General features: G+C 35.4%; 1 protein-coding gene across 1 annotated transcript in view; it reads left to right on the top strand.

Annotated features, from left to right (window-relative positions):
* LOC135684403 (nuclear factor related to kappa-B-binding protein) overlaps positions 1 to 15,829 on the top strand; it is a 31,814-nt gene that overhangs the window by 14,565 nt on the left and 1,420 nt on the right. The window contains exons 14-26 of the mRNA XM_089115576.1: positions 6 to 201; positions 1,413 to 1,515; positions 4,771 to 4,797; positions 5,754 to 5,853; positions 6,463 to 6,531; positions 7,595 to 7,668; positions 9,065 to 9,129; positions 10,559 to 10,616; positions 11,210 to 11,290; positions 11,858 to 12,001; positions 12,477 to 12,533; positions 14,650 to 14,773; positions 15,512 to 15,588. Of these exons, the coding sequence (XP_088971702.1) occupies positions 6 to 201; positions 1,413 to 1,515; positions 4,771 to 4,797; positions 5,754 to 5,853; positions 6,463 to 6,531; positions 7,595 to 7,668; positions 9,065 to 9,129; positions 10,559 to 10,616; positions 11,210 to 11,290; positions 11,858 to 12,001; positions 12,477 to 12,533; positions 14,650 to 14,773; positions 15,512 to 15,588 (1,175 nt within the window). The remainder of the gene's footprint in view (positions 1 to 5; positions 202 to 1,412; positions 1,516 to 4,770; positions 4,798 to 5,753; positions 5,854 to 6,462; positions 6,532 to 7,594; positions 7,669 to 9,064; positions 9,130 to 10,558; positions 10,617 to 11,209; positions 11,291 to 11,857; positions 12,002 to 12,476; positions 12,534 to 14,649; positions 14,774 to 15,511; positions 15,589 to 15,829) is intronic.

The following is a 15,829-nucleotide window of genomic DNA, read 5'->3' on the forward strand; positions in this document are numbered from 1 at the left end:
TGCAGGTGTTAAAAAGTCTAAGAAAGTTAAGAAACTAAGAAAGAATCGCGACGAAAAGGTGAAAATGAAAAAACGATACAGATCACAACTGCCCCCTCTGAGTGAAAAGGAGATCATAAGAATCAAACAGCTATCGTCAAAGCAAGGAGGTCCTGATAAAGATAGGATCACACGAGATATTAAGACAGAGGACCCTCATGAGTAAGTTTTGCTCAAAGGCAATCGACAGATACGTAGGATGTCAATCAAGAATTGACCAATCAGTAAATGTGATTCCAATCACGCACTTATTGATTGGCTAATATTGATTGGTAGATCGATTAAGCAACTTTTGTATCTCTCGATTGCTTTTAAAAGCATTTAGTGCAGTCTGGTCAAGAAAGACCCCCGTGTCCTTAAAAATTCCATACTTGTTTAGAATGGTAATTAGATAATGGTTTGTCACCCCATCTCCCAATTCGTCGATGTCTCTGCTATTAAAGGGACTACATTTAATCTTTAATGGGGAGAAGAGGGTGTTGTCTCAACAGCAGTGTCCAAGATTGCTATGTCTATTTTTGTTATACACCTGGGTCCGAGGTGGCTGCCGTAGGTTTTGCTCAAATTCAGGTTTATATGGTGTTCAGTAAGTCACACAAATCGTATGGTTGTTCAATACAGATTGTCAATAATTTTCAGAATTGCGGTCAAATAATTCGCCAAAAACGTTGTACTTTTGTTTTTATTTTGAAAATTTTTAAAATTCTACTGAAAATGCCAGTTTTCTTGTTTCAACTCTTTTTCTTTTATTTGTAAAATTTTATATTGTTGTTAAAAATCACCACTGAAAGCTATGTATAATCAAAGTTGTAGGAGTAATAAAAATTATAGAAACTTTAGGTCTTTATGATAATACATTGATATAGTTAAGAAATGGTTGGAAAGATGCGAAGAACAGCTTATAAGTATGATTGCTAAGATAGAAAGGTTGAATGTCCGTTGAAAACATTATGATAAAATATTATAAATCATTGCTTAGACTGCCTTTGGTTAAAACAGAAACTGCGAAAAGGTCCCTTTACTTTCAAGGACAGTACTGGTTTAACGAACTTCCACGAGCCATACGTTCCCTGAAATCGCTTGTTGTTTTTAAATCAAGTTGAGAGAGCATTTTTTATCGTAAGAGAGATCGTCAAGTAGAGAATAATTTTAAAGCTTTATTTTCAAGATTCTGATTGTAAGTAACTCCTTTTTAAAGTTTAGGTTTTTCTTACATTGTATATGTTCAAAACAGGGCCCTTATTGATAACAGCACCTTTGTTGCTGAAAAGGCAACCCTGTATAAATAATTATACTATTTTTATTATTATTATTATTATTATTATTATTATTATTATTATAACGTTATATGCTAAAGTTATTCTTTTTCACAGCACTTCGAGTGAAAATGATGAGGATCAAGGAGAACAATGCTTCTTTACTTTAATTAGAGGATTCTTTTTAGAGCGCGAAGATTTGCAGTGCTCTGCACTTGAGGTGGGTTAAACTTATGTAGTGTTGACTAATGTAACAAAGCGATAAGATCTTTTCAGGAAAGCTTTATAGGGGTCTTCTTTGGCTTCTCTTCATTTGCACGTGAAGCCATCAGATTCTAAAACACAGATTCTAAGATTCTAAGACAACATTTTTCTCATATTACAAATTTGATAAAAGATACACATGTGGTTGATCTAGAGCCGGCGGCAAGATGACTTTAATGTTCAAATATATGCGAGCAGACCGGGCAAATATATACTACGTGCGTCATCGAAACACGAGACAGATGGAACGAGAGCAACCTCGTGACAGAACCTACCCGCTTTTTTTATTCGAAATTTATCCAGGAAAAGTACTTGACTATTTCGCTGATTTTAGTACTATTTGTTTCATAAATACAAGATGCTAAAAAGCTGCATTTCAGAACAAAGAATAACAAACAGAAGAAAGCAAAGCAAAAAGCAGAAAATCTAATGAAAATAGGTCTTAAAGAATCATTTCCACTACGTCTTCTACACAGTCATTTTGGAACAGTTTCATAAGGTTAAAGGGTATCAGTGCTTTGGTTTCTAAACCTTTTTATCATCTTGAGGTACATGTATCATGAAACTGCGGTTTACGGGCATCTCCCAATAACGGTCACCTCAAAACAATGGACAAACAGTTTTGTTCCTTCTTGGTGTCCATGGACGGTACAAGAAATCTTTAGAACTGAAACTTCCTTTCAATGGACATCTGCTCTGATCTTAAAGTTTCCGCAATATGAGGCTCTCACTGAAGTACAAACAACAGATTTCACTAGACTTAGCTTCGGTTTCTATGATTTCAAAAGAGGCTTTATGGAGAGTTTAGGGATAGTTAGGATTTGCATTAACCAAGGTCACAACTCCAACAATATGATTCAGGTCAATTACAGTTCAGGCCCCAAAATACTGCACCACCACAGTATTATGCAATATCACAGTATGATGATATTATGCAATATATTATGCAATATCAATGCAACATATAGATTTAACCTAGTAAAACATTTAAGGTTGTTTACGGGGCATTTCTTTAAGCAATAAACATTTTTATAAGAATACCAAATTATAAGCCTAAGATTGTTCTTAAACGACCCTAGATGTAACTGAGTCGCATTCTAGTATTAATAATAACTTTAAGGCCGGGTATGTCCATTTCAAGACATTTAGACGTATTTCCAGACATTTAGACGTGAAATAAGTAAGAAACATAATTCTTGATGAAGCTTGAGCCTTGCTTGCTTGCTTGAGCCTATTCTTGAATTATACTTTAATTTCAGCGATTTTGAGCCTTATTATTTTTATAGACTATATTCTTATAAGTTTGCAACTCTCCAACTAGGATGCTAATCGAGGAGAGCATCCCTTTAGTTGAAGTAACAATTTGGTCTTTTTACTGACAATAAGACTGGCACTGACAAGGACAGATAAAGCAGTGTCAGTGCCCACCACCCCCAAACAACACGCCCTTACCGATCAACCGATGATTGAAGGCAAAGCAATACTTAGCCGGATGGTCAACGCACAGTTTGGGTGTAGTTTTAAGTAACGTTTTGCTCCTATTCATTCAAAGGGCTTTTTTCAATATAGATGGCTCAGTTGCCAATCAGTTGCATACATTCAATATCGTTAGGAAGATGTTTAACTATGTATTTCTTACGTTTTGTGCCAGAATTTTAACTTTCATGTGGCTCTCAATAAATGACATTTTTGCAGAATTTTCCAAAAATACTATTGGCTTTAATCAGAAGCTTGCGATCTATAGTTGTATCTAATCATTTGTAAGATAGTCGTACGCAACATCATGCGAAGTTGAAACTCTATTCTAGAAATACATTATTTTGATATTGTCTAAGTCAAAAACGATAGTCAACAAGATGTACTCTTCAATGTAATGGCATATGGATGCGGATGTCTTTCTCACGAGGTTCATCTAATACTGGAGTTTGAAGTCCCTGAAATAAATCAAAATCCATTTTCCTTAATATATAGTTCAAGGGTATTTGAGAAACTGAATAAGATAACGGAAGTAATTGGAGTTTTGACGGATTAGGTGTGGTAGGAGCCAATGGGCCTTCCAAATCGGTTTGATCAGGTGTTAATTCAAATGCTCAATTCCCCTTTGAGTTTAGCCATAACCATCAAGTTCCGGGTTTCAAATATCTATTTACGTGAATTGTAGCCATATTTCCCGTTTTTTCCAAATTGATTATCGTCCTTTGGCAACCAAACTTTATAAACATTAATCCCTATACAACTATAATCTGAATCCTTGCAAGCTTTCTGGACCTCCAAGTTTTTGAATGCTAACGGCTAATTTCCTATGTTTAAGTTTACTTATATGGCTGTGTAAAAACTTATTATACGGTTATTTTTTCAATTACCTGTGGGAAAATGTTCTAAAGCTGGCCCTTAATACTAATTTGCTGAAATTGAATCAAAATATTATTCGTCTAAAAACCCCACTCATATCTAAACAGGAGTAAAAATCAAAGAAATGATTTGTGTATCAAAAACCTTTCGTTACTTAAAATGTTGCGATGGCTTGTTTTCTCGCCTCCTACGCGTAAGGCCATGCAGTCGAGCCCACTTATCGCCTATTCAGGGATCAACTCCAAAGGCTAGCTTTGGGTCTAGGGTGTTAATAGCTCTTATTTTCTTTGCTTTTGGAAGATGAAGGGGCGCTCCCTTGACAATTTTAAGTACTCTGTGAAGGAATCTAGCTGCACATCAGAAAATGTTGGAAGCAAACATTACTTGAATCGATGTATTGTAGCAACCCAGAACTGATGAATCATAATTTTATCTTTTAATTACACTGGTCTGACAGAGTTTTAATAACACTGGTCTGGTGACATTGAATGATATTCCAACATACATTAGAGGATCGGACACACTCACCCAGTTTAAGAATGGGCTAAGAAATCATGTTTTAAGCTGAGAAATCATGTTTTAAGCTGAGGAAATGAAAATTTTTGTACACAAATCCATGAAAGAACAGTATTGGTTTTAAAGTTGATAATTTTTTCATATTTTTTATTTATCCTCCATTTTATAAATATATTCTTAACTAGGATTAATAATAAATTAATATCGTGGATAGATAAGATCAAATGAAAATGACAAATGTGTTTTTCATTGTGCAACCTTGACGTGCGATCAAAAACTGTGGATTTTGATTATTAAGCGTTGTCTACACTGAAAATTATTGATTTTTTAAAATGTTTTCTAGCTTCAACAAGAAATTGCTGCCTGGGAGGTGAGTCTTCTTGGAATTTTAACAAAACATTAGGAACTTTTATTCAGAAAACATTGTTTTTTTGAAGTTATAAATTAATCAAGTTAAGAGCGTTTCTTCTAATGCAGCTTTAGTTGTATGGTGATGAACTCCTTCATGATGGCGTTAATTGAACGTACTTGAACTAACTCTTAATTTTATCCACTCTAAATCTTAGGCCTTTTTAATTAAGGAATGTTTAATTAAATAGAAAAAGAGTTCACCTGTGTAAGTGAATGATTTTCGATTAAACTGCTCTGTTTGGTGAGAATTTGGCTCCTTTTGAAATATACACAATTTTTAGTAGAATGACAAGGAATAGGTCCCAGTCAATTTGCAATCAAACTTGTCCTGACCGTTTACCTTTTAATTTTCATTATTTTCAAAGGTTTAAGCAGATGCAGCCGAGATATTTCGTAAAATTTCTTCCGATTTCTTTCGATTGATATTCCGTGAGGTTTCACTAAAGTTTACTAAATTAAATGGTCATTAATTTATTTATAAAAATGATTACAAGCGTGATTGCGGAGTACCAACCTTGCTTCCAGAGACAAGAAGCAAATGGGATGGTGGTAATGCAGTGACGTAGACAGCTGTTCCGGTCTAAGAAATAAAGAGCTTCTGATATTGTATTTTCTCATTGCTTCTTACACAATATATGTAATAAACATCTAAAAATTAGCTTGAAAAAAATTTTAGTACGAGCAAGAAAATGTTTTTCTAAAATATTCCTATATTTTAAGAGTAGACAGAAAAATTTGAATTACCGAGCTTTAAATGTTGAATGCGATTAAGTCTCGTAATCAACTTTTTCTCAAGAAGCTGTTATTAAATTATCATTTTGGATGCAACTGGATATTTTAGAATTAATTGAAAATCGTCGATGTGAATTAAGCCCTTTCTCTGTTTGACTACGTTAGTTTGAATCATTTTTACAGAATTCCGATGAAGCTGCGGATGTTTCTTGGATAGGAGAAAGCTCTTCATGGCCTGGCCTGGTTCTTTCATCGCTGAACTTTCTTGCTGGAAGTAATAATGGTAGGTCTCACGCAAAACATATTTGCTTATAAGAATAGAAGGTTGAATGGTTACATTATGAGAAATCTGCGTTTAAAAGTTTTGAATAATAACTAAACTAGGTCGACCTGTGATGTTTACAAAGAATTTGCTGGCTAAAATATAACCGTACGAGACTCTTTCTTTGTCAACCCATATTTCAATTGTCAAATTTCGATGGAGACATTTCAATCTTGGTCAAATTTCATTAAGTTTGAATAGGATTTGAGCTGTACTTAAAGGCATATGTAACAGAATGTCTTGTTACAAGCAGTCATTTCATTACCAATTGTTTGTCTATTTATTTATTGTCACTTGTTTGTATGTTTGTTGTTTAGTAATGTTTGTCCTATCTCAAGCATGCACCTTGATGTGCTAAAATCAACAGCATTTTGATCTACAACATAACGTCTATAACATTTTGATCTACAAAAAATTTAGCCTTTCCGTCTCCATTCGCTCGTTCTTTCTTTCAGTGTTAGTTTTTCCTTCTTATTCTTTCCTTTGTAACTGGCAAAATGTTTCACAGAGCTTTAAACGCATTCTAGAAATTTCCATTTCTTCTAAGCATCTTGTTATTTTTGTTTGTAGCTGGTTTGTCCCTAGACTTTGTGCCTCTTGTTACGTTTATTCAGGAGACCAACACATGGAAGTGGACAGGTAAAAATAAATCTATAATATCTCTTTTTCAGAATTATTTTTATGAAAAAGATTCGAAGTTCTTGTCTTCCCAATTAGATAATGTATTGTATTCGAGTGAGATTACTTTCGTATTTTTTTTACAATCATTTTTCCTACTTTCTTTCCATTTTCTTCGCATGTTTTTTGCGAAAATTGGCACAAAGGCTGTCTAACTGATAAACAAAGCATCACCGCATAACATTTATATCAACGCTTATCAATTGCAAACAGTTGGCTTAAGTTAAATAGCAAAGGTTTTCTATGATATGATCAGTGAACAGAATCTATTCATCTTTTATATAACTGGAAATATGATGATGATATTTGAAGAAGATCTAACTTGTATTGAGAAAGTTATTCCAATAGAAAGTTGAAACGACATAGCCAAATAATTAGGACATACATAGTCAGAATCACTCGTATAGATATTCTCATCTCAATCTAGCTTTATTATAAAAAAATAGAATTTTAATTGGCTTTATAGAGATAAGGCAGCTAAGCATATTATATGAAGGTGATGGCTGCTTTAGATATCAATGGGTTATGTTTCTTGTTAAGAGAATCATCAGCAGATAAAGAATAAGAAAATGATTGCAAAGTATTGTCTGAAGAGGTTATGAAATTTTGAATATTAGGGACGTTTTGGAGAAATTATAGCAACTGAAATAGTAAATTGAAACATATCACAGTGGTGATATTCGTAATAAGCATTGCCTATGCTGTCTGTAACGGAAGCTTTTCAACCATCAGAAAACTTTGTGCTTATCAACAGCAGGTATAAAACAGACACTTCGATCAGGGTGGAGAAGAGACATTTGAAGAACCAAAGGACGAAAACAATGACGTTAAAAGTCATAAACGTCTTAATTGTCGTAAACGAAGAAGACATATTGCCTAGAAGGAGAAAATTCTATAGTTTGACCTAAGCATAAGCATTATGGAAACTGGAGTTTCTTCTTTACCGAAACGCACTTAAATCCCTTTCAAGTTCCTAATTTTGTTAAGTTCTTTCTCTATTATAGTTCAATTCATTGCCTTTCAGGGATAAGTCATGATGATGATAATACATTGACACAGATTTGCAGATATTGGCTTGATTCTCTACAGCAGGATGAGGTAAATAAATCGCGCAAGAGCTGAACAAAATCGAATTAAAATTATACTAGCCCTTAAAGGATTTAAAATTATACCTCTACCTTACGAAAAGCTCAGTCCTATCAAAGACCCTTAAAATAAAGGGTCTTTGATATACTCTTACAAGCTCTTACAAAAGTTTTTTTCAACCTTTTTATTTTGTATTGTTTTGCGACCTAACATCTGAAGCTAGTTTCAGGACACTTAAAAGCTGTGCCCTTTTAGCAGTGTCCAGGTTTTTCCGTCCTATGTGACCACACTACGTGATTCCTACGCCTGGAACTATAGAGAGCTGATGACTCGCCTCGCTTTGAATGAAGGTTTGGTCATGTCAGGGGCTCGAACCACGGACCCTTGGGTCTGTAGTTAGCGACCCTTCCTTTGGTATCAAATCGTAGCAATGCTCATGTCAAAAACTTTCTTAGCTCGTATTTTACAAGCGGGCTTAGAGCTTATGGATTATATCACCCAGCCTTTTGCCTAATGCTGTCTGTATAAATTACGTGTTGATTGGCCTATTCGAGTCGTGTTGAAGGCTCAAATTTCAAAATCAACATTGGTTATTAGCATTTTATTGTATGGAGTGCCAGAAAGTGCGATTGCAGACCAAATAGTGTATTTGTGTTTTTGGGAAAACAAAGAAATACAGCAGATTATTTATAAATTCTATAGAAGCTTTTATGTTCAACACTCGCTCGTAGTACGACTTCTCGATTTATAGTGGGTTAATGGGCTTTCTTTGGAAGAGTGCTATGGGTGTCATCAGAAAACTGGTGTACCCTGCAGGCTATATTATATTACAGTATTTTGATGAATGGTGCTGTTTTACCGGTCTTTCATATAGTGCTTAATGCGGTATAGGGAGGGTTATGCACGCTTTGGTGGATGTAAACAGACGGTTCGAAGTTGCAACTCCGATAAGTAGTAGGATACATAGATGCGAAAAGGATCCGGTCCTGAATTTTTCTTATACAAGAGCTTTAATTTCTACATTAAAGCGCTGTTTAAGTTTTCTTAAAAGTCTATTTATAATGTTTAAGTGAATTCAAGGAATAGGCGAAAATCATATGGAATCCACGATTGGAATATTTTCTACTGTCCATTTTACGACCAATGAAACCTTACTGGAAAATTGACTCGGTACCATGTTCTCATTCAGTTCCTTTTCCAATCTGTGTTTAAAGTTAAGGAGAATGTCATCATATGGGTGTTGCAAGTTCCATAAAACTATAAGCGGAATTATTTTTGGGGTGATTTGAAGCCTTTCAAACCACCCACGCAGCCAAGCAAACATTTGTACGACCTCATCTAAATATTATAAACTTCGAGTATTTACATGTACGCACAATATTTCTTTATCTGTTATTCAATTTAACAGAGTGAGCAACTTTCGTTTGATCAACAAGAAATTCTTAGCCCAAATACAAGCATTGGCCAACAAAAGTAAGTAGTTTTGTTTACCAAACTTTCTTATAACTTCCATAATGCCAAAACGTACGTGAAAGAATTGTTTGAGGGTTCATTAAATTTTTTCAAAGTGAGTCACAATGAAATTGGCTTGCAGAACAGAAAGCATACTTGAAGGGCGTGAGGTCATGGTCTTCTGACTTAGTCTTCTGAGTAATGGGTGGGGGTTTAATCGAAATTCAGAAATTTTGATGTAACTTGAACTTTGTCAGTCGAAATCAGAACACTTTCTTTCGTAACCTCTACATATGCAATTGCTAAGGCATTCCCAGCATATGCAATTTTTAAGGTTCCAATATATTATTTGAGTCTAACAGGAAACTGACAAGTATTTGTAATAATATGAGCTTAATGGGTACAGTAAAAGATATAAAGATGTAAAGAAGGCAGGGACGTAACCAGATACTGCCACTTGATTGTAGAGTGATTGACAAGATGGGCTCAGAAAATGCTTTAAACCTCTAAATCAATTATTATCCTTGATGTAAAGCTAACCAAAGGCAATTATGAGAATCCCTTACTGCTATCAAATAGCAGTGCAAGCCCGACTTAATGCTTATTTAGCAACTACTTTGTTTTATGAATGGGGTATTGCATCTTATATCATGATTCAAGGACATTGTGTATCAGAATGATGCTTGAGTAATGTGATTTGAAATATATTTTAATTTTTATGCAGAACTGAAGAAATACAAAATAAAGTACACTGTTTTTTATGTCTACCCTAAAGCGTGTCCAGCTTTAATTCCCAGCATTTTTCGTACTTTAATGCAAGGGTAAACCAAGAGTTAATAGCAACCCCTTATTTCAGTCTCGTTCATGTTTAGCTGTTTTCAATTATTCCACTTGATGCAATTATTTCTTGTGGCAGATTGTAGATTATTGTATCTCTTACGCAAAACCCTAACAAAAAATGGATTAGGAGATTTAGATAATCATTATCTCTAAATTAGTTATGGCTTTGACCCACAATCTTTTTAGATTAATTGTTATGTAAGAGTGCGTACAGTGCCATTATTGCCATTAGAAAACAAGGTAACTGTATTTGATGGCGTTTCTCGCGAAGATTGTTCGTATTAAAAAAAACTTGTATTACTGATGCTAATCACGGCCCATAAATTACAGTTCAGCTGTTCAAAATTTGGCAAAATTAAGAGCTAATTAGGCAAATTTCTTATAAAGAATCCGCCTGATTATGTATCTGGATGTCTGACTTGATGGTTTTAGAGCAGCATTTGTCATAGAAATTTTGTATTACGTTTTCTAAAAGGCTATCATACACAAAGCATTAAAGCATCTTTGAACGTCTCCAGGTTTACCGTCTAAAGGTCTCATTCTCACGTTTCTGTATTTACAAATTTGCATTTTCACACATTCATTTAGTTTTTTAATCATTTTGTTACAGGACCGATTTCGTTGTTCGACCTAGTACAGATCAGGAAAAGCTGGCTTTTCAGCTGCAGGTCTGTTTGCCCTTGTTTCAATTTATCATCACCATCTTAAATTACCTTTGTACCGAAGACTTTTAAATTCTTAGTGTTGACTGACGGTGGACAAACCTTCAAAAGTAAATAGAAATTCACTGCTCATTTCTGTTGGCAAAACATCGTTTTGTGTAAAGGCAGGCCTTCCTGAAGACACATAAACTACCTGTTTCAATACATTAAAACCCTGAAACAACGAACCTTGCATTTCTCCCACAAAATTAATTACTGCCTCCGACGAAGAAAAAAAATTAGTTTTCGACAAGGGTTTCTTGTAGGGATGATATTATCACTGGTAGTGTCTCGTTTGCCGTGTGTGGTTGATTAGCCTTTTTTCAATTAGCACTTGGTTCAGGATTGCTTGCTAACCAAAAAGGCTTGGGCAACCAGAAATGGTATGATAAATTCTATAATTGTGGCATTTCCCCGTGACCCTTTGTGGGTAGTTTTCAATACGCAATGCCCACTTGATTCACCAATCAGATCTTCTGTTTGCTTTTACGTCATTTAGATGACCACCTTCTCTTTGATCTCTAATCTAATTTCTGATGATATTGTCCTTTTCTCTGCAGGAAAGGAAGCGTTATGAAAATCCTCACAAGCCATTCATTTACAAAATGCATGGCTTTTCTTCAATCGTTGGACCTGTTAAGGTAAAATTTCGCTTCGGTTAAGTGACACAGTATGTCCGTTTGTATTTCTGGTGACAAAAACGATTACAGTGGATGTTCATGAAAGAAAATTCATGAAAGAAGATAACTACCAAGGTGTAAAAATGGTGTTTGATAATTCTGTTGCATGAATGTTCGATTAATAATAAACTTCAGTAGACTTGAGATTTCTTCTCAAACTAATCTTAAATGTTTGTCTGTGTATACCGAAGAAACATGTTCATTAAACAAAGATAAGCAATCAAAATTATGTGCTAGTAAACCAGACTTAAATTATCTTATTTTACTTAGAATTTCCAAACGTCGTCTCTTTTCAAGAATGTTTAAATTAATCTACAATTACGCTTAATTTTTTGCTGTATGAAGAATATAATTTATAAAATTCAATCTGTTTTAAGTTTTCATACCTTGGAGAAAAGAACTAGTCGCATCAAATATTGTTGGTCTCAATCGAAGACACCTATTGCAGTACCATTAAAAGGACAGGACCATTTTACTTTAGATGTAGCTAAATCTAAAGTCAATTAACACATATTTCTACTTTACTAGGGTGTTTTTAATAAAGATACCGGCACGAGCAAAGCCAGAGAACATGCACTTCTCATTTCAAATCGTCCTGCTTACGTCACAATTTTGTCTCTTGTTCGCGATGCTGTTGCCAGGTTACCGAACGGTGAAGGGACTAGAGCTGAGGTCTGTCAGGACTTTATTACACTAGTTAATATGGCATAAAATTGTTTGCAAAAACATTCTTATGGGGGAGACATTTCTGGCTGAACCAATATATTTTACCTAGAAAATCACATTTCTATTGAAGTCAGCTGCATTTTCAGAAATGGGTACAATACATGAAATGTTTCTTCAGCTTATTTACGAGGAGCTCTGTTTGTTTCACAGAACCTTTTATCGCATCTTCTTAAAAACCTTCGCGAATTTTGCTTATATGTATGCTCTTCGGGTACGTACTTTTGCAGTATTTGAACCTTTAGTAGCATCATGAACAAAACATTTTACACAATGATGTCTAATGAAAGACTGTTCGTAGCCAGTTTTTCATGAAAAAAGATACTTTACGATGGATCTTTTTATATTATTTATATTATCATACAATGCAATACAATTGTAAAATTCTTCAGTTTTTCCCGTGATGTCCTTTCTCTTCCCGTAGGTATGCCAGCTGCTGAAAGATTCCGCCTACATCAATCCAGAGGCTACAGATGCACAGGTAGGACAAAATTTTGCGATAGCACATGCGGTGCATATGCGATTGAAATCTATAATAGCGTCGTGCCAAAGCGATTGTAATTACTTTGTGCCAAAGCGATTGTAATGGATTCTTGCAAATGCCATGGTATCGGTTTTGTGCCACGGCGACTGTAATGCCAATGCGATTGCAATAGCTCCATGTTAGTGCCACTGTAATGGATTCGTACCAGCACCATGATCTACCACCGCATTTCTTACTAGAGCAAAGGAACACAAATAATTGGAACACAAATTTCAAATTGCAACACGACGAGAGTCTTTCAATGTATTCACCTAAGCATGTTTTTTAATTATTTGCTTAAATTCTTTGCGAAACCAAAGTATCGAAACTAATGTAATCTCCCTAAGTTAACAATAAAAACCAGGTCAGAGTTCATTTGCAGAAGCATTAGATTTTTTGTTTGTTTGAGCAAAGCAAAGTAAGGAATAAATTTGCACGTCATTGAGGTTTAACGTGGCTACCATGCGAACGTTGTATCTGAATTCGATCTTACAAGTTCAAGAAGGAATGACGTGATCTCTGGTGAAAGATACAAAACAACCATTTACGTTATATCTTGTGGTTGTTTTCCCGAAACTAATTGGCTTTTTGGAACAAAATGAACTCAATAATGTGATCATGTTAATTGAACAGGGCCTAGGGAATCTTATTTCTGAGACAATGTGATGATAATAATAAGTTGATAGCCATGTTCACGGGCTGTAACACTGACGTGAATCGTTTGTAACTGTTTAAAAAGAACTTAACATGACTTTTAGAAACTGCTAACTTGGTATGAAAAATCCATCTGAGTAGATGGGATATTAAGCAGGGCAGGGCATTTTTTAACATACTCAGGGTGGGGGAATTGCCCCAACAGGCCCTACGACTTCCCCCACCACTGACGAGTGAAATGCTACTTTCCTGCGATTGTTGGGCCCTTTCAAAGGAACAAAAAATAGTGCAAATATGCCGGCAAGTAAGAACAGAATATTGTCTTTTTTCAATTGTCACGATGTTTCTGTGAAATAGCTCTACTACTGCAATTGCTTAAGGGCAGTGCAGGTGTAAGTCAAAAGTCACACATCTTAACAAAATAGTTGTTTTCAAGATACGTATACGTGCGAAACAACCCATCTAGCCCTTGCAATAAGCCAGGATTTTTAGCGTAAGCGGGGTGTATAAACCCTAGATAATTCCTGATGGCGAGCGTTGGCCCTTTTGAGAAATGCCCAACCACTCAAAAATCCTTAAAAATGACCTGACGTTAAGAAGGGCGTTAAGGTTAAACTTTTTATGATGTCAAGATAGAAAAGACCAGGGGGCGCAAGGACTAGTGTAGATAGCCAACAGTAACGTAACCAGGTTGTGCTTAAATGTGTCAGTACCCCCTGATAACTCAATGGCAGAATGCTTTGGCCAGGAAAAGAACAGAAAGCACTGCATTCCTCACTCTCGCCCCCTATTAATTGATTGTCCATACAGCTACACTTGCTAAAGATAATAAGAATGCCATGCTCACGTTGAAATCATGATGTCCCACGTCTACTTCAGAACTATTCAATGTACACCCCTTAGAAAATGAATTTGGTGTATTTTCCTTGTTCAGAGCCTTTTTAAGCGTTCAAAAATCCCTCAAGTATGTTTTTAGGCGTATACGTCAGGCAATTATAACTGATCGAGCAATTGATCATGAATGGAAAGGGTTCTCAAAGTGTTCCTTTTTTGTTGCGTTTAGGACCTCAGTTTGCTTTCTTTCACACACTTGCATGCTGAATGGATTGGAATGGAATATTTTTATATTTTTTTGGTGACTTTGATTTTTCGTCACCCTTTAGCCAGAGAGGCAAGATGATAGTGGCCTTCCATAGTGAATACAGTTAGGCTCACCGACTGCGGTTGATTCTGCGTTTGTTTTTCTTGTTCTTCAATCTTTCTTTTTAAGAATAATAAAGCACGATTTATTCTTGATAGTGAACGATCTATCTTTATGAGTGCTAGGACTATTTCTGGCAGAGACGACTTAGCTAGCAGACCTGATTTGTGTATATTTTGAAGATCTTTTTGTGATTCCTTTGATCGTCTTAATCCGTAGATCCATGCAGTCGTCAGTGGGGCGCTAGATAGATTACACGCTGAAAAGGACCCATGTGTTAAATATGACATTACCAGAAAGCTGTGGGTGTATCTTCATAGAATCCGATCTGTAGAAGAATTTGGTGAGATACTTAAAATATACTGCTAGCAAAATGGGATTATACTTTCAAATGTCATCAAATAAACCGAATGCTCTGTTAAACAGAGCAACGTCTCTAATGAATGAATCTCCAAGCTTTCTAATTTATCACTTCAACAAAGATTCTAGATCGTCCGAAACAGGGCTATTTTGCTAACACATCAGCAGCTACAACTCCAAATGCTCATTAGATAGAATGCTGAATCACACACAACCCAAAAATTGTTACCACCTGTAAACAGCCACGGATTGAAAAGAGGCAATAGCTCGACCAGTGGCAGAAAAATTGTCGTCTGATTGGCTTTTTTGACAAAAGAACCTTCTCTTCCCGCTGAAATTATAAAAGAGTTAAAAAGCACCCTTCTTCTACGTTAATTGCTGCGTTACATTGATGTGGAGCCACATAAAAAGTTTTGCCAATCTTTAAAGCCTGCCCCACATTTAAATCAAGGTTATAGAAAACAGTCACTTGAGTATGCCTCTTTGGTTTTTGGGAGGTATCTGATACCTTTCTTTTAATACATTAACTCTGCCGAAAATTCACACTCGATAATAAAAGAAGGGTTTTGAAACCTTATCTTGTTAGCCAAATTATTTTTACCCCAGCCCACATTTGGGTACTTAACTTCTGCAAATTTGACTTTGCATTTTATAGATATTTTCGACTACTAATGCTTCTTGGCTTCAAAACTTCATCAGTATTTAAACTTTACATCTTCAGAGAGAATTCACCAAGCCAGTGCTGCCGCTGCGATGGCAAAAAAGCAGCTCAATCAAAAACAGAAAGGCCCCAGCAAGGTGAGGGTAACTCAAGTAATGCAGACATAAATCAGCTTTACCACGAGTATGCCACAGCACAAGCAAATGCTTTTTCTTCTCTAAAGTTCCTTGCGGGTTTATAAACAAAATGCATTTGTGTTCTTTAAGGCTTCTCGCGGTCATTGCAAATAGCTTCTGTACGATGGCCTTTTAAAGACAGCATGCCTATTAATTATTGTATTTTCTTGCATAACAAAAAACTGTGCACACCATAGGATGA

The sequence above is a fragment of the Rhopilema esculentum genome, unplaced genomic scaffold (assembly GCF_057945365.1).
Source record: "Rhopilema esculentum isolate cy_ngs unplaced genomic scaffold, ASM5794536v1 HiC_scaffold_34, whole genome shotgun sequence".
NCBI classification, from domain to species: Eukaryota; Metazoa; Cnidaria; class Scyphozoa; order Rhizostomeae; family Rhizostomatidae; genus Rhopilema; species Rhopilema esculentum.